We start from the raw sequence: 20,242 nt of genomic DNA, 5'->3' as shown, positions 1-20,242 counted from the left end.
TCTGTCATAGTATGTCACATTGTCCTTTTTAATAATAGGTTCAACGATCGACTGAATGTAAAGAAGGAATAAACTTCTGATCAGTGTTTAAGATGATTTAAGCATTTCTGTTAAACATTCTGGAGTAAAATAATGGATTATTTAATTTTGTTGTTAAAGTTCGGTGCTGCCAATGCTATTGTTTTGGATGTGTATTGTAGATATAAAAGTACAGTATTTAGCCTTAGATTGAAATAGATCTAATTATTTATATAACATTGCACTGCCTGTCACTTAAATTTTGTTTTCTGTTTGTTCAATAAAGTTAACATTTTTAGATCTGTAGTCCTTGCACTCTATGTTCACCCCCTTTTTGTTTGCGCCTGATCTCCCCTCCAAAACAGGAGGTCTCCTTGAGTTCGTGGTTTTGGACCATTTTTCACCTGGGCCAGGTAGTTTCTAAGCCAGAGGCTTGATTCCTTCTTATGGTGAAACTTAAGTGTGCGAAATGGAGACGTGGCCAGGACTGTGGAAACTGATAGGTTGAGTCTTCATGAAAGTTTGATGATATTGTATATAGCTGAGTGAGTAGATAATGATTGTGACCTGAGGGGAGGTAAGCCAGTATGAATTATTGAAGGGTTTGTGTGAGGGAGCGCCTGGGCTTCACACAGTATTCCCCTCCCCCCCTGCACCATCCCTAGTTCTGAACTATCCACCAGTGCAATCTTACTGGGACTGTCCTACATGAAGGTTTAATTACCTGTCACATGGAAGGAAATCTATGTGATGGAATGTAACTCTGTAAGAGAGCACGTATGTCAGAACAGCAATCTATATGTTATACTGGCAGGATTTATTTTTTTTTTTAGTTTTCATGTTATATATGTTTTATATATTTATATATGTAGAAACTAAGAAAGTTTTTGTTTGTTAGTTAGTTTGTTTTTTTATATCAACATGAGTCATGAGCATGAGAATATGAGGCTGAATATGTTTGATGTACTTCACAGTTTTCATTGTTATTTTAATTTTTTCTTTTTTTAAATGTTTGGCAGTCTGCCTAAAAGACAATTCCTTGGTACATGTGACTGAAACATTCCATTTGTGAGAATTTGCAACTCAACTGGTTTACATTGTAATGGTGCACTGTGGAGCTTTGGGTAATAGCTTGCTAATGTACATGTACAAGCCAATTTGTTCATATGTAGTATCTATTAAAACTGACATCCAAGACTAATTATCGGTAGCCACACAACCCAAGTCTAAGAACATTTGGCTATCCACTCCCGTATCAAATCGACCATTTTATGCAAAGACTAAAGAGAAAGGAAGTAATATGCTGTCCTGTTGCCATGACAACATAGAATCATGACATATGTGCATGATAGATGGGGAGTAGTGTTTCGCCTGTCCCTATCCCTTCATTGATTATTTATCTAAATCCCTCATTATTTCTTTAATAAGAAAGCAAATTTTTGTTTTCAAAAGCTCCTTACCACGCAAGCACAACCTGTAATGTCTTCTCAAAGTATTTTTATTAAGGAGTGAAACCAAAGTTATAAGTTTGGCCTGATCAACTTTAAGGATGGCTTATTAAGGAGTGAAGCCAAAGTTATAAGTTTGGTCTGATCAACTTTAAGGATGGCTTATTAAGGAGTGAAGCCAAAGTTATAAGTTTGGTCTGATCAACTTTAAGGATGGCTTATTAAGGAGTGAAACCAAAGTTATAAGTTTGGCCTGATCAACTTTAAGGATGGCTTATTAAGGAGTGAAGCCAAAGTTGTAAGTTTGGTCTGATCAACTTTAAGGATGGCTTATTAAGGAGTGAAGCCAAAGTTATAAATTTGGCCTGATCAGCTTTAAGGATGGCTTTTGATATTGTACACAGCTACAAAGCAAAGACACCATGGATATGAAGTAAGTGTAATCATCACCAGAAAAACCACTGAATTCTGTGTAATTGTGCAGTTAAATGTATAAATGTTTCTGCTTTTTTTGTGGCATTGTTTGCATTATGATTGTTTCAGATTGATTGTCTTATCGTGGACTTTTTGGAATCAAACTATAGCATACTTTTTTTTCTTGGCAGCATCCAACTTCTCAGTCAGGAATGCTTGAACAGGCAAGATATGGACTTTAAGGGGCATATTCTAAAACTCATTGGAGTATTTAAGCTAAGATTTTGTCTGTGGCCAAATGTCTGAAATTCAGTGAAGATTTTAAGCCCCTTTGATATTATAATGTCCAGAATATACCGCACTCTAAGTAGAGGTGTAAATAATTATGACTTGTAAGAGCAAATAACACGCACCAGTGAGTGGAAAAGGGTGTAAGAGTATCCAAATGCACCAATGATTGAGTGAGCTGTTTCACTTAAGAGAGAATACAACAAAAAAATCAAACTCAGATGAAAGAGTGTGAAAACTTATTTGTAAAGTGAGGACTTTTGTTTTAAGATTTTTCTGTCAGGATTTGGGACCACCTCTTGGTATATGTCGTCTTTGCATAATAATGTTCTAAATAAGGATGTGATGCTGATAAATTTTTTTGAATGTAAAATGTTTGTTTATATCCAAACATATGTATTTATTCTGAAGTATGATAATATTAATGAATATGTTAAAATATAAATATGATTGTTCACATTTGTTAACTGGAAAGATCAACATGTAGTGCAAATATATATATATACATATATATATATATATATATATATAACATGTACATTACATTCTCATTTAAAACATTATTACTCGCTGACACTGTATACTAAGTAATAATCTCAAATACCTACTGCACAAAAATTATTTTCAAGTGTCTTTCTCTCTTTAAAGAAAAATAAAAAAAATATTGAAGATAACTAATTTTTCACATTTTTTTTTATCTGAATTTTCGTGTTTTCTCCATGTTTAAGGGGAAAACATGATAGGGTTATGGGGCATATGCTGGACAGGTAAATCTTTGTGAAGATTTATTTATTTCTTTGTATAGTGTTTTACGCAGTACTCAAGAATATTTCTCTGACAAGTCATTAGGCAGCTGTATGGTGAGAGAAAACCAGGCACTCGGAGAAATCTATGAAAATCAGCAGCTTGCTAGCCGACCTTTCTACGTACAGCCTGATAGAAAGCCAGCATGACTGGGACTTGAACTCACAGTAACCGCAGTTGTGAGAGGCCCATTAGTCATTGTACCACGTTTGGCCACTGAAGGCATCCCCTGCTTTCTCCCACCCCACATTTGAGAATAAGAGACAGACTTACACCATAAATTGAAGTGATTGAGTGTGTAACATAGACAACTCTGTGACATGAATATGACATGAATATCCTTGTGAGTCCCCAAGGAAGATTAATGATGTAATAATTACTGATAAAATAGTAGTTTCACAGGTATGCTGGAAAAATTTGCTCAAAATCTGCAAATTAGCAATCATGCTAAAACATTTTACAGGGCTGTAAAAATCATTCTAAATGTTAATTGTAGGATAATGTCCACAGTTTTGCCACACCATTAACATATTGGCCAGCGTTGTTTTCCTTCCTTGCTCATTCTGCTCAGGGAGGTGACCAATAATAATTTTGTTTTGTCTATGAAAACCTTGCCAAGGTGAAATACCATAATGGTTATGGATTGTCACTGTGAAGACCAGAGATAATCCTACAAATGTGGGTCTGATTATGGTGCTCTTGTATCTGTCTCTGTAAATGGCAAACAATAAACTATGTAGCGCTGTTGACAGTTTAAGTGATAATGTAGAACTGGTATTACCGGAGGTGCCTGCACACACTTTCTATTTTTCATCTGGCCTCAAGGCTAATTCATGAAAGTCTACATTTGTAATTCTTTAAGTGGATAATTTTGATTTCGTGTGAACAGTTGCCAGGCAAGGGAATTCCCAAAGGAAAGGTAATCTAATCAAGGGTGGCTGTGAGTTCAGGTTGAGATGGAACGTCTAGTTGTGGAATGGAGAAGAAACCAGCGGGTGTTAATGGGCAACTGATGGCATGAGCACCCAGAACTTCCTCCTAAATTATGGATGGGAGACGTGTGCTGAAGGTGTCATGTGCTCGAGGTAGATATGATTGGTAAAAACACCACCCTACTCCTTACTTCCTCTTCACGCGTTCTTGCTGACCCTGGCTTTACTTCATTACTTCCACACGGTATTATTACGGACATTATCTGTCCAATCATGTTCGCCTAATTGCCAAGATGCGCAATAACACTTTGCTGTATGGCTACTTGAACTTGGTCTTGATATCTTTACTTTTTAGTTATATTTGAAACACAGTGATTTGTTCTCACTCCGTCTGCAGGAATGACTGTGTGAATTAAGCTACATCTGGTTTGTGGAGGAAAACAAAAATATTTATTCTAAATATTCTTGTTTTCCCATTTTGAATCTTCTGAAGCAGCAACATCTTTGTGATTTTCACATTTCGTTTTGTGTATTTGAATTTTATCTTGAATGATGTATTTACTGATGTCATGTTCTTCATTAAACTGAAGCAGTCATGGTTTACAGCCATTTACATGTACATGTGTGAGCGTTCTGTACTGAGATTTTGCACTGTTTTATCAAATTTCAAGGCTCCCATGGACATGCAGGGATATCCATGAATAATATAATGTCTTAGTTGTTAATTACTTTTATTGAATTTCCAGTTTTTTTTGCCAAAATTTTCTATGCAGTGCCTGTGCATAATGAAGTGACTTGTTTAAAGTGTTCAGCTAATTATATCCTTAGGTCTCATGAGTGTCTCTCACCAGACGTAAGCATTGTGAAGAGAGATATTGGGTACAAGAGATACATGTACATGTAGTGTTTGTTAAACAGTATTTAAATGTGTGTCACAATCTAGAATTGTGGTGTGACTTCAGCTTATTGCAGTGAATGATCAACATACATGTATGAGTATTTTAGGATCTAATGTGTACAGAATTGTACAGTTGTGTATGTTTATTGTGTACTGAGTGCTCATGGTTGTGTATGTTTATTGCGTACTGATTGCCCACAGTTGATTATGTTTATTGTGTGCCGAGTGCCCTGGGTTGTGTATGTTTATTGTGTACTGAGTGCCTACGGTTGTGTATGTTTATTGTGTACTGAATGCCTACAGTTGTGTATGTTTATTGTGTACTGAATGCCCATGCTTGTGTATGTTTATTGTGTACGGAGTGCCCATAGTTGTTTATGTTTATTGTGTACTGATTGCCCTAGGTTGTGTGTGTATTGTGTACAAAGAGTCCTGTGTTGTGCATTTGTATTGTGTAATAAGTGTCCTGGGTTGTGCATTTATATTGTGCCCTGGGTTGTGTACTATTACACACTGAGTGCCCAGTGCTGTTCATGTCTAAAGTTATCTAAGGTGAGCATTAGTGGAGGTGTTAGACAGAGATGAGGCCGCATTTCCCTTGTGACTGTCCATCTGTCTGTCGAGTTGTCCAGGTAAGATTCCTTAGCGTGTGATTACCAAGCCTCCAAGCTGCCTGTGTCATCACATTCTTTCCCTACGCTCTGTCAAGGTTTGAACACCTAGCATCCAGGACAAGTGGACAAACGACAGCTGAAAGACGTTTCATCCATCTTTTAGTACAGTCTTCTCTGTGATGTTGTCTAGACGATTCTGAAACGGCTTCACTGAATGATTTACTGGAAGATCAACCTTGCCATGTGACTGTACAAAAGTCACATTGTCTTAGTTGCTAATTAGAGAGATTAATCATTCAGTAGAGCAAAACATTTTTTGCATTTCTGAAGTGCTCAATTATTCTAGTTTAGGCTTCCCAAAATCCATGATGGTTAATATTCATCTTGTGTCACTGTACAAAACTGGGAAAAACTGAGAAATATACACAATAAATCTTGTATATTTCTCAGTTTTTCAGTTTCCCTGAGATGATGTTTGAAGTTTGGTATCATATCCCCCTCTTACCCATTTTCCTTCAGATGATGCTGGAAGTTTGGTATCATATCCCCCTTTCACCCGGTGACCTTCAGATGATGCTGGAAGTTTAGTGTCATATCCCCCTTTCACCCGGTGACCTTCAGATGATGCTGGAAGTTTGGTATCATATCCTCCTTTTACCCAGTTTCCTTCGGATGATGCTAGAAGTTTGTTATCATGTCCGCCTCTTACACAGTGACCTTCAGATGATGCTGGAAGTTTGGTATCCTACCCCAGCCTTACCCAGTTTCCTTCGGATGATGCTGGAAGTTTGTTATCATGTCCGCCTCTTACACAGTGACCTTCAGATGATGCTGGAAGTTTGGTATCATATCCCCCGTTCACCCAGTTTCCCTGTGATGATGCTGAAAGTTTGCTATCATGTACCCCCCCCCCCCCCCCCCACTTTACCCAGTGTCCCTCAGATGTGGTGGAAATTTTGTGTCATTTACCCAGTGACCCTTAGATGGTGCTGGAAGTTTCTCCTCACACTGTCCTGTTTGATTTATTTATTTATTTATTTGATTGGTGCTTTACACTGTACTCAAGAATATTTGACTTATTTGACGGCAGCCAGCATTGTGGTGGGAGGAAACCGGGCAAAGCCCGGGGGAAACCTACGACCATCTGCAGGTTGCTGGCAGACCTTCCCACTTATGCCTTCCTGTTTGGGCAGTGTGAATATGCAACAACCCGCTGGAAGTTTAATGCCTGCCAACAAAGTGAAAACTTAGAGAGGCGCACAGCCTGATCCTTGGCTGTTCATCACTGGAGACTCATTAGCAGGCAATAAGAAGGAGGAAAAAATGAGCTGCAGGCCTATAATGGGTGTCATGTTGCATATTAATATTGAAGTTATGCATCAGCTCTGGTGACTGTATTAAAGGGAAGCCATCGGCCTGCTGTTAGAACAAGATCAAAGTGTTCCCCTTACCTCATCAATGGTTAGATTTATCAATCACATCTTATCTGTCTTATTGCTGTTCCTCTTCGTTGTTGTTCTCTTTTTTAATATGGATGATGACACATGCAGCTGTGTACAGTAGATAAATCAAGCAAATACTGGACTTGTATCATAGCTAAGGGAAAATAAAAAGAAACAAACCATTCTGTGACCTGAAGGTGAAATTTGCATAGCTTTTTTTCCAGTTTGTGTTTTTTGTGACCTGCTCAGGAAAATGATAAAACTTCACTTTAATACATTGTCCATGTAAGCACTGTAGAGGGACAGTGAAGCGGTTATTGTACGGATTCTGCTGTCAAATCTCGACAAATGGCAGACTAGATTTTCTACAGACAACCAGGTTCACTCTTTACCAGGTATTGGTCTCTAATGAGACACTCTAAACTGTTGTGCCAACTCATTTGTTTGTACACATACATACTTCAATGATGCTATTGAACAAGAAATGAGTGGACCATTTTGGCATATCCCCACCTTGGCTGAGTGAACAGTTTTGGCATATCCCCACCTTGGCTGAGTGAACCGTTTTGGCATATCCCCACCTTGGCTGAGTGAACCGTTTTGGCATATCCCCACCTTGGCTGAGTGAACCGTTTTGGCATATCCCCACCTTGGCTGAGTGAACCGTTTTGGCATATCCCCACCTTGGCAATTTGTCGCCCGTATCATGATGAGAACATGTTTAAGCCAGGAAGCCATGAATGATTTTTGATGTGCTAATGAGAACTTCCAAAATCAAGTGAAATAGATGGGCCTGTTTATAAAATCAGTTAAAACTACTGAACAAGGAAGGTGAAATGACTGAATAACAAAATACTGAATACCTCATGTGTGTGTGCCTGACAGAGTTGTTCCATCAGTGACATTCTTACTTTCTTATATGGCAAGAATTTGATTGGTACATACATGTATGCGCACTGAAGAATGAATGAATGAATGGTTATGGATTTATGCCACAATAACAATATTTCAGCCTTACCGTGGTGAGTATTTTGGAGTGATTGGTTTTTGACATGGTAATGAAAACCATCAAAATTTAAAGAAAAATGTTCATACAAATCCAAAACCACCATGTTTTTAAAACAGTTTACCTGGAAAACTCTATATGTATTTATCGTCCTATTTGTGTATTAGTAATAGTTAAAATTTAAACTTTATGCTATAGGCCAATGTCCCTTAAGTATTTCGTGACAAGATCGCTTCATGCTGAAGAATTGTTCACCTCAGGTCAGGTTTGTAGGTGGAAGAAACCAGGTAAAGCTGGAGGGAAACAAACACCCTGGAAACCACCAGGTACATGTACCTGACAAATATTCCTGGCATGAAACTGCTGATAAACTGTAAGATGAGCTTGAACGTGTGACCTCATTGATCAGGGGCAAGGGAAATGTATAGCAGAAGCCCTTAAGTAGTTTTGTCAGCCATGAATGACCTGTGTTGGTAATTACAAGTTGTACATATCATGAAATTATAGACAACATGTGCCTGTTGTCTTTTTCCACTACACACATTATCTGAACAAAGTTTGTCCATTTCTGTGACTGTTATGGCTGAAGAAAAGTTTTCCAATGGCAACGTGTCTGTGTATTGTGGTGACATGGTTTAACATAATCAGACTTCTTGTTTGTCTTCAGGAAGTTCACACCAGGAAGTAAGTTGTGTATTTGGAAAACTTTCTTGGGTTAATTAGTGAGGGAAAAGCCGCCTTGTTTCGTGATCGAGTTTGAACAGAGAATTACTTTGCTGATTGGTTTAAAGGTCGATGGAGGAATGTCACGTTTATCAGACAGCCGTATGTTCTCGTGGAGCAGTGTAGCCCCAGGCCCAGTAATTAACTGTTTATGTAGATATTAAATTATGCATGCGGCCGCGTGCGGACTGCGAGATGGAGGGGTGGTGGAAGACTGTTGTCTGGGCTGCATGCCCTGCGACACAGCTGCCCCTCAGCTCTCCTTCTCTTCCATCCCCGCCCCCCCCACCCACTTTCCATTAGTCATCTCGCTTTACCTCGCCATACTTTCTCTTTAATACATCATTCCACTTGTATAGACATGGGTCTTCCAGGAATGAGACATCCCAGAGAATGTTAAGGTATTATCAGGGGGGGTGTCATTTCCATGCTACTGGGTGTGAGGGTCGTGGGGTGGGGGCAAACCAAAAAAAAACTGATGTAAACTGTTCACGTATCTTTTTATCCCATGCTTTGATGAAAAGTAAAGGGTATTTAATTTGGGCTGTCTGTCTGTATGTCCATTTGTCTGTCTTTACATATGTTTTGCATATTTAATGAATTGCATGATTCTCGTTGGTCATTGATTTCTGGACATTTTACTGCTCTAATATAGATCTGTGTTAAAGATTTACAAATTTAGCAAGGGATATAAATTTGCTGAAATTGCTTGTTGTATCTACAGTTATGTGATTTTTGACAAAAAATATGGCATTAATCTTGTATAATTTGTAAATAATTATAACTTACTGTTCAGAACATTTTTGTCCTTTGCCTTTCTTGAGCATGCTTGTTACTTCATCTTCCTAGAAATCACAAATTCACACAATTTTCTCATTGGTGGATGTTAGATTTCTGCAATAACTTCTCTATTGCAGAGTATCCAGTGGCAATTTTTTTAGGAAAAAAAAGTTACCATTTTATTGTGATATTTATTAGTTCTATTATTATTGTGGTGGTAATTAATATCATTCAGGTTGCCACTGTTTTGCCAAATGTCATCGGTGTATTGACAGATGTGGTTTATTAAGTCTGAAATTCGTCTGCAGTAGGTATCTGCTTTCAAGGTCCATTTCAAAAGGTTTGCTTAATAAGATTTTCTTTCGATGGAAAAGTTTGAATTATTGGATATGAGCCAGATACATTTCAGTTTAATTCCTGTTGTTAAATAGGACAGTGCTCTTCAGCTGGGTTGTATGGCATAACTGAATGATAATTCAGCTTGGAGAAAGATATATCAGCTTAATGAGTCACTAAGTGCTGAAATCAAGCTAACTATATGTCTCTTCTGTAACTTTTTCTCATTTGTATTACAGTTAAAAGATCAAATCTGTCGTAATCTATGCATTTCAGCTATCTTTAGTCAGCAGGTTTTTTTTAGGTTCCAACAAAAGAAAAGAATGTTATTGTGATATTTGTGGTCTAAAATTTATCGGTAAATACTGAGAAATGTGATTTTGCTTAAACATTTTCAGTTTTATGTAATGATTTGATGAGACATCATTAAACATTAGAACAATAATGCTGGCTTCTGCTATGGTTGTACATAGGCAGGCCCGACGTATACGTGAAATATTCTTGAGTTCTGTGTAAAACACCAATCAAATACATGTAAATTAAGTTGAGCTACGAAGTTACTAACATACATGTGTATCTTCTAGCTAAATGAAAAAAAGGTGCCTAGTTTAACTCTTGTGGCCTCTCACCAGTGCAGGTATATGTTCAAATCCATCTCTCACTAGCTTTTCTATTCTGTCTGAAACATTGTCAGTTGATTGTATGGCACCACTGTTCAGTGACCTCCAGCAGTAAACTTGAATCCTTTATTAATTAAGTGCATAAAAAATCAATCAGCAGCAAAAAGAAAAGAAAGTAAACATGTGCATACCCATGGCAATGTTTAGGAATGCCATGGAGTAGGGATTTCTACAGTGGAATTGAAAGATTATGTAAGCTAGACTAAGCTGATCAAGATGCTCTAATCTGGCTTGGTGTCACATCTGATGACTGGAAAGTCTGCTGGTTGTCTCAAAGGGCAGAAAGACCAGACATATAAAGGATTTACAGGTCTTTTTTTCACAGTCCTGTTGGGAATGGGTTCTTTTGATGTGAACCACATTTCTTTTTTGTCTTACACTGATATCGTTTGACCCCTTCCCATCGGGTGGAATTTTTTGTGCGTTCTTTGACATTGTCTGCATGTGTAGATTTGATTGCCAGTTGAGATGTGAATGTGTTTTGTCCATCGAACATTACATGGTGTTTTGTATGTTTCTTTTGGCAGACATGGCCATTGCAGTTTGATTTTCCAGCGATTGTAATTTGGTATTCTGCTAGTTGTCGCCCTGTGTTCAGTGGGAGACTTGAGGACGAGCTACACGAAGAAGTCCAAATGACAGTAGAGAATATTGTTTTGTTCTGTGAATTTTCAGCGCTTGTTTACTACATAGACATTTTATTAGCACACACACATACACCGATAATTGTGACTTAATAAAGGAAAGAACAGAGTTTGTGGCTTTGGACTGCTTTGCTACATCAACCAGAAAAGAATTTTACAAGTTCCTTATTGATGTGTAGCCAGTTCTGTCCTATTTCGAAATGATAGAACTCCATTATCAACTGCCAAAACACAAACCTTTATGGAGTAATCACCAAACCTACATCTGTCTGTAGGTGATTTCTCTTGATACACGTGAGGATGTGCAAGATGCTTATGATCTGCAAAATGTCTGGTTGGCCAAAGTGCGAGTCTAATCCGTGTTGAAATTGTTTCTTCTTATACACGATGCTGGCCTTCATTAAAATGAATTGAAATTGGCACTATCATAATCAGGTTGCTATAGTTCATTAGCTTTCACTATAAAAAAGAACTCTGTCGGTGATTTTTCTTGGGTGCTCGTTCAGATTTCATGTTAGGAAAAAAAACCAGATGTATACGAAAAGAGATTTAGCCTTTTTCCATACCGCTACATGTATACATTCAAGCTAAAAAGCCCCTGAGTTTGAAGCTGTCTAAATTTACCAGGTATGTTAAAGAGCCCTTACTGGTGCTTTTATGTCGCCCTTACACACAGCCGATTGGATCCAGCTCTTGCTAGTGTGGCTGGCTTGGTAGGAGCCACTACCACAAGCAGGCAAAGGGCAGTAGTTTTCTTGCAGGAGCCATGGATGTGCAGGATAAGCAAACATTTTGTTTACAACATTAAATGCAAATCACATAGAGAAATAATTAAAGTGAGGTTGTCCATATTGATGTTGATAGGTATTGACAGGAGAGTTTACAGCTGATTACTTACCAGAAGTTACTCTGCCAGATGCACAGTTCATGGCAAGGTGTGAATCCTCTAACTGCCCAGATTATAATTTTACAGTTCAGGGGAGATAACCTTGATTGTACTTGAGTGTTACATATAAGAAATATGTGCTGCTTTTAAAAGCAGGTTTACTCGTCATTTCACAAACACACACACAAACCCCCCCAAAAAAACACAGTATAAAACCTAATCATAAAACAAAATGACGCTAAAGAACCTTTGCGAAACCTGAGCTCTGTTTTTCGAACTCACCGAATTATTGGTTTAAGATATGTACACTTCCATGTATGTATCTTGTCTTGACATTGGACTTTTTGCTCTGTTGCGTGTTGGCAGAGAGCCCAGGTTATGTCCGCACCACTTCACTCTCATTCCACTGAATGGCTTCCCTGTAAGCCACACTACAGAGACTAGCACATGAAAAACTTATCATTCTTAGGAGATTACAGGATAAAAGTTGATTTGATATAAAGAAGTAATAAATCTGACAGTTAGTTGACATGAATACTTTAATATGCTTGATTTTCATGCACTGCCGTATCTAAACCCGCTTCCGTACACATTTATATAGCTGACGACAGTATCTGCGCTTGTATCATTAAGGAGATATGGTGTCCAGGGGCTGTTGTGTAATCTGGCTGAACTTGACAATGTTTATTTATTTATTCCCGTATTTATTGGATGATGTATATCTTTGTCAAGAATACTTCACCTCCCTGAAGCTGAGATATGAAGGATACTATGGAATATATGCGATAAACACATCATCACTAAGACGTCCATAGCAATGTTAGGTACCAATGTCTGTTACACAACATTTTTACCTCCCTGAGACTGTGGAATGTTGGGTACTGATGTCTGTAACACTAGCAGATGCCAGTGCCTGTTACACTACATTTTGTACCTCCCTGAGACTGTGGAATGTAGGGTACTGATGTCTGTAACACTACCGGATGCCAGTGTTTGTTACACTACATTTTGTACCTCCCTGAGACTGTGAAGTGTAGGGTACTGATGTCTGTAACACTACCAGATACCAGTATCTGTAACACTACATTTTGTACCTCCCTGAGACTGTGAAATGTAGGGTTCTGATGTCTATAACACTACCAGATACCAGCATCTGTTACACTACATTTTGTACCTTGCTGAGACTGTGAGGTGTAGGGTACTGATGTCTATAACACTACCAGACACCAGCATCTGTTACACTACATTTTGTACCTCCCTGAGACTGTGGAGTGTAGGGTACTGATGTCTATAACACTACCAGATACCAGTATCTGTTACACTACATTTTGTATTTCCCTGAGACTGTTGAATGTAGGGTACTGATGTCTATAAGACTACCAGATAACAGCATCTGTTACACTACATTTTGTACCTTGCTGAGACTGTGGAGTGTAGGGTACTGATGTCTATAACACTACCAGATACCAGTATCTGTAACACTACATTTTGTACCTCCCTGAGACTGTGGAGCGTAGGGTACTGATGTCTATAAAACTACCAGATACCAGCATCTGTTACACTACATTTTGTACCTTGCTGAGACTGTGGAGTGTAGGGTACTGATGTCTATAACACTACCAGACACCAGCATCTGTTACACTACATTTTGTACCTCCCTGAGACTGTGAAGTGTAGGGTACTGATGTCTATAACACTACCAGATACCAGCATCTGTAACACTACATTTTGTACCTCCCTGAGACTGTGGAGTGTAGGGTACTGATGTCTATAAGACTACCAGATACCAGTATATGTAACACTACATTTTGTACCTCCCTGAGAATGTGAAGTGTAGGGTACTGATGTCTATAACACTACCAGATACCAGCATCTGTTACACTACATTTTGTACCTCCCTGAGACTGTGGAGTGTAGAGTACTGATGTCTATAACACTACCAGATACCAGCATCTGTAACACTACATTTTGTACCTCCCTGAGACTGTGGAGTGTAGGGTACTGATGTCTATAAGACTACCAGATACCAGTATCTGTAACACTACAGTTTGTACCTCTCTGAGACTGTGAAGTGTAGGGTACTGATGTCTATAACACTACCAGATACCAGCATCTGTAACACTACATTTTGTACCTTGCTGAGACTGTGGAGTGTAGGGTACTGATGTCTATAAGACTACCAGATACCAGTATCTGTAACACTACAGTTTGTACCTCCCTGAGACTGTGGAGTGTAGGGTACTGATGTCTGTAACACTACCAGACACCAGCATCTGTTACACTACAATTTGTACCTCCCTGAGACTGTGGAGTGTAGGGTACTGATGTCTATAACACTACCAGATACCAGCGTCTGTAACACTACATTTTGTACCTTGCTGAGACTGTGAAATGTAGGGTTCTGATGTCTATAACACTATCAGATACCAGCATCTGTTACACTACAGTTTGTACCTCCCTGAGACTGTGGAGTGTAGGGTACTGATGTCTGTAACACTACCAGACACCAGCATCTGTTACACTACAATTTGTACCTCCCTGAGACTGTGGAGTGTAGGGTACTGATGTCTATAACACTACCAGATACCAGCGTCTGTAACACTACATTTTGTACCTTGCTGAGACTGTGAAATGTAGGGTTCTGATGTCTATAACACTATCAGATACCAGCATCTGTTACACTACATTTTGTACCTTGCTGAGACTGTGGAGTGTAGGGTACTGATGTCTGTAACACTACCAGACACCAGCATCTGTTACACTGCATTTTGTACCTTGCTGAGACTGTGGAGTGTAGAGTACTGATGTCTATAACACTACCAGATACCAGTATCTATAACACTACATTTTGTATTTCCCTGAGACTGTGAAATGTAGGGTACTGATGTCTATAAGACTACCAGATACCAGCATCTGTTACACTACATTTTGTACCTTGCTGAGACTGTGGAGTGTAGGGTACTGATGTCTATAAGACTACCAGATACCAGTATCTGTTACATTACATTTTGTACCTCCCTGAGACTGTGAAGTGTAGGGTACTGATGTCTATAACACTATCAGATACCAGTATCTGTAACACTACATTTTGTACCTCCCTGAGACTGAAGTGTAGGGTACTGATGTCTATAAGACTACCAGATACCAGCATCTGTTACACTACATTTTGTACCTTGCTGAGACTGTGGAGTGTAGGGTACTGATGTCTATAAGACTACCAGACACCAGCATCTGTTACACTACATTTTGTACCTCCCTGAGACTGTGAAGTGTAGGGTACTGATGTCTATAAGACTACCAGATACCAGCATCTGTAACACTACAGTTTGTACCTCCCTGAGACTGTGGAGTGTAGGGTACTGATGTCTATAACACTATCAGATACCAGTATCTGTAACACTACATTTTGTACCTCCCTGAGACTGTGGAGTGTAGGGTACTGATGTCTATAACACTACCAGATACCAGCATCTGTTACACTACATTTTGTACCTCCCTGAGACTGAAGTGTAGGGTACTGATGTCTATAAGACTACCAGATACCAGCATCTGTTACACTACATTTTGTACCTTGCTGAGACTGTGGAGTGTAGGGTACTGATGTCTATAAGACTACCAGATACCAGTATCCGTAACACTACAGTTTGTACCTCCCTGAGACTGTGGAGTGTAGGGTACTGATGTCTATAACACTACCAGATACCAGCATCTGTAACACTACATTTTGTACAGCCCTGAGACTGTGGAGTGTAGGGTACTGATGTCTGTAAGACTACCAGATACCAGTATCTGTAACACTACAGTTTGTACCTTGCTGAGACTGTGGAGTGTAGGGTACTGATGTCTATAACACTACCAGATACCAGCATCTGTTACACTACATTTTGTACCTTGCTGAGACTGTGGAGTGTAGGGTACTGATGTCTATAAGACTACCAGATACCAGTATCTGTAACACTACAGTTTGTACTTCCCTGAGACTGTGAAGTGTAGGGTACTGATGTCTATAAGACTACCAGATACCAGTATCTGTAACACTACATTTTGTACCCCCTATGACTGTGAAGTGTACTGATGTAGAGTAACACAACCCTCCAGAGAGTGAGAGTTTGTGAGGCTTTGAATTGGGTACAAGATATCTGTAAGCTCATCTTGTTGAGGCGCAAGATAGCTATATGTTTTGATGTGATGAGGTGTTAGGAGCCATGTGGGTAATCCAACCTCGTTGAGGTTGTGAGATGCATAATCCCTATACATCTACATGTAATTCCACCTCACTGAGGCTGTGAGGTGTAGGATACCTATATCTACAAGTAATTCCACCTCATTGAGGCTGTGGGGTGTAGGATACCTATATCTACTTGTAATTCCACTTCATTGAGGTTGTGAGGTGTAGCGTACCTATATCTACACATAATTCCACCTCATTGAGGCTGTGAGGTGTAGGATACCTATATCTACACATAATTCCACCTCATTGAGGCTGTGAGGTGTAGGATACCTACATCTACATGTAATTCCACCTCATTGAGGCTGTGGGGTGTAGGATACCTATATCTACAAGTAATTCCACCTCATTGAGGCTGTGGGGTGTAGGATACCTATATCTACTTGTAATTCCACTTCATTGAGGTTGTGAGGTGTAGCGTACCTATATCTACACATAATTCCACCTCATTGAGGCTGTGAGGTGTAGGATACCTACATCTACATGTAATTCCACCTCATTGAGGCTGTGAGGTATGGGATACCTGTATCTAGACATAATTCCACCTTGTTGAGGCTGTCAGGTGTAGGATACCTATATCTACTTGTAATTCCACTTCATTGAGGTTGTGAGGTGTAGCGTACCTATATCTACACATAATTCCACCTCATTGAGGCTGTGAGGTGTAGGATACCTACATCTACATGTAATTCCACCTCATTGAGGCTGTGAGGTATGGGATACCTGTATCTAGACATAATTCCACCTCATCGAGGCTGTGAGGTGTAGGATACCTACATCTACACATAATTCCACCTCATTGAGGCTGTGGGGCGTAGGATACCTACATCTACTTGTAATTCCACCATTCCTGTTATTATGTCACATATCTTTTCTGTACCCATCTGACATATGGCAATTGTTATTTTCAGGAGGTGTTTGTACCCCAGACTGGGCGTGTTGTCACCTGGTATGGCTGTGGGCCAACTGTGTATGACCAGTCCCACATGGGGCATGCCAGGTAAGCATAGCTCCAAGTTACACTTTGACAATATTCATAAGTTTTTTTTTACACTTTTGTAGTTATAGATAACGAAATATATTTACATCTTTAAATGTCCATATTACAGTTCTTATTCTTCATGCAAGTTTGTGGTTACCAGTTATTAAATATTTTAGTTGGCTATATTGTATTTTGTATTCTGTAAAGTGCAAGTACATTTCATATTTTCTTTAAAATTTTTTCCCCACCCCTGCATATATAATGAAAGACCCTGATGTGTATTCTTTCAGGTCATACATTTCCTTTGATATTTTGCGGCGGGTGATGAGAGACTACTTTAACTACGAGGTGTTCTACTGCATGAACATTACAGATATTGATGACAAGGTCAGGGTTTTTTCTGGGCATTGGACAGTGCATGTGGTCACAATAAAGTTTAAAGTGTGAAAAACATCTGTCTTGATTTGGTACATCCACCTCAGTAAGATGCCTTCCTAGTATACACAGTAAGCGAGTTCTAATACGATGCAAACCATAAAGCCATTAGACTTCAACTAAATATCATCATTTGAATGTTGTACGTGTACTGGTATTTTGAATGTCAAATGTCAGGTACCAGGCTGTGTGTTTGTCTCAAGGTGCATCTATACGCATGATCAAAGAACTCCACTCTCTGGCCACATGTGAGAAGGTCTGCCACCAACCTGTGGATGGTTGTCAGTTTCCCCTGGGTACTGCCAGTTTTCTTCCACCATCATGCTGGCCTCTGTAGTATAAGTGAATATTCTTGAGTACTTCGTAAAAACACCAATCAAATTAATAAATAAATATATATCAAAGGACTTTATGTTGACTCAGACTACTGTGCTTCAGTGCAACAATCTGCAGACATGAAGATCTGGGGGTTTTTTTGTATGAAAAGAACAGTACATTGCCATGGAATGAATGATTGTGATTTATTTATTTATTTGATTGGTGTTTTACGCCATTTTCATTTATACAGCAACAGCCACCATTATGGTAGGAAAACCCGCAGCTATCCCAGGCCAGTATGAGGTGTCATCAGTGATCATGGTTTAATACCACATCACATTGTCATGGAATATTATATGACTGGCAGTTTTTTTGCTTCAATACTTCATTGTTTATTGGTATATTTGACTGGTGTTTAACATCATGCATACCGTACTCAAGAAGTTTTCACTTCATATATGGATGGTGCTGGTCAATTCTATGGCTGGGACGACCTGGAACCATCATCCAAAAAACCGTAATGGACAAGCGTTTATACATAATCTTCGGACAGCTGACAAGAGCTATAATTCATTTTGTTGTGCTGAATTCAATAAAATGGAATAGTATCAGATCTGGTCCGAGCATTACTGTCTGTAAGTAGAGAAATTTACACATAGAAGATATTTGTTATTGATATTTGAGCATGTTCCTGATATCCATGCATTTTCATTGATATCCATGCATATTCATTGATATCCATGCATATTCATTGATATACATGCATGTTCAGGGTTGAAATCTGTTTTGTTTTATGACTTGATTGAACTACATGTACGTACCTGGAAACATGCATATCATTGTGTATAAAAACATAATACAGGTATTATAAAATAAATGTTACAGATAGTAAAGAGTGTAGAATGTATGGCCATTTATATATTTATTTATTTGATTTTGTTTTAATCCTCAAGAATACATGCATTTCACATATATGGCAGTGGCCTGCTTTACAGTGGGAGGAAACATGCATGTGGGGTGATGGGGTGGGGGACCCTATGCACTATGTGGCCGTTGTAATTCTCATAAGTATATGTCTTATACACATACGTGAGATAACATTCATTCCTCATTGGTCTATTCCCAATTTTAGATTATAAGACGAGCTCGTCAAAATTATTTACTGGAGAAATACAAAGAGAAAGAACTGTCATTGAAACAGGTGTTAGAGGATACAAAAGAGGCAGCTAAGGTAAGCTGTTTGCTGTTGCGCGTGTTTGGGTAATCCAGCATTCACTGTTGAGAATTTGCAGTAAAAGAGTGTTTGGAAAATATTCACTGTACCCATAAACAAATCCTATAAACAAATTCATACTTGAATTACAGTTTAAATCTACATTATTCATTTATTCAGTAAAAAAAGGCAAAAGCCTTATTTTTCAATCAGGTCACTAAAATTAACGGAATTTTAGATGTATCATGTTTTGACTGATCTGCTCTACAATGCTTGTAATGAAAACATTGTAGATTTCCATTTTGTATGAAACTCTTATATTTCTGGTTGTGTTACAGCCATTTAGAGAGAAGCTATTGGCAGAGACTGACCCTGACAAGAAAGCCATGTATGAGAGGATCTACAAGAAGGTAGAGGGTGCTGTACACAGGCTGGAGGCAGCAGTGAAGGCCAGTGACCCTGCAGAGTTGCAACAGGCTAAGACGGTAAGATCACCCAACCTAGGGAGGGACGTATGACCCAAGATTTATGCATCAGCTTGCGGAAAGGAAGACAAGAAAAACTGTTCACCTGAACAATTTGTGCCCAAATACATTAGATATCAGATGTTTCCACTACTCTTCATTTTGCCTTTATCAGCTGAGCGTATAGACATATTGCTATGGCCTATGGATAAGATGGTCTGCCAGATGGTCGTGGGGTTTCCCCTGGGCTCTTACAATCATGCCACATATACATCACTGGTTTGTGTAGAGAGGAACTTCTATCCTACCTGTTACTGTACCAATTGCCTTAGGTTCATAATGGCTATAAAATAATGTGCTGTTTTCATACTGATGTGCAATATTCGTACTGATCACTTGATGTAGGGTGTAGAAATGGTGCTATGACTTATGGATAAGGTAGCCAGCTAAGTGAAGCATGGTTTCAATGACCTACAATCACTCTATAGTCACACTGGCAGGCTAGTGGCACCACACTGGATTACCTACAGACACTTTCTGGTTCTTACTGACTTTAAAATAGCATGCAATTTTCTTATAGATCACTAGGAACATGTCCACTGTTTTTAAGCCAATAATAGTAGGACTACGTAGGTTCTTAATTTGAATCTTTGGCTTTCTTTTTCTCAATGTCTTCTACCATACTGTTT

General features: G+C 38.8%; 1 protein-coding gene across 1 annotated transcript in view; it reads left to right on the top strand.

The window, feature by feature from the left end:
* LOC135466166 (cysteine--tRNA ligase, cytoplasmic-like) overlaps positions 1-20,242 on the top strand; it is a 160,032-nt gene that overhangs the window by 124,139 nt on the left and 15,651 nt on the right. The window contains exons 3-6 of the mRNA XM_064743543.1: positions 17,053-17,141; positions 17,414-17,510; positions 19,009-19,107; positions 19,428-19,555. Of these exons, the coding sequence (XP_064599613.1) occupies positions 17,053-17,141; positions 17,414-17,510; positions 19,009-19,107; positions 19,428-19,555 (413 nt within the window). The remainder of the gene's footprint in view (positions 1-17,052; positions 17,142-17,413; positions 17,511-19,008; positions 19,108-19,427; positions 19,556-20,242) is intronic.

This window comes from Liolophura sinensis, chromosome 6 (genome assembly GCF_032854445.1).
Source record: "Liolophura sinensis isolate JHLJ2023 chromosome 6, CUHK_Ljap_v2, whole genome shotgun sequence".
Lineage (NCBI taxonomy): Eukaryota > Metazoa > Mollusca > Polyplacophora > Chitonida > Chitonidae > Liolophura > Liolophura sinensis.
This window is presented reverse-complemented; position numbering and strand designations above follow the sequence as displayed.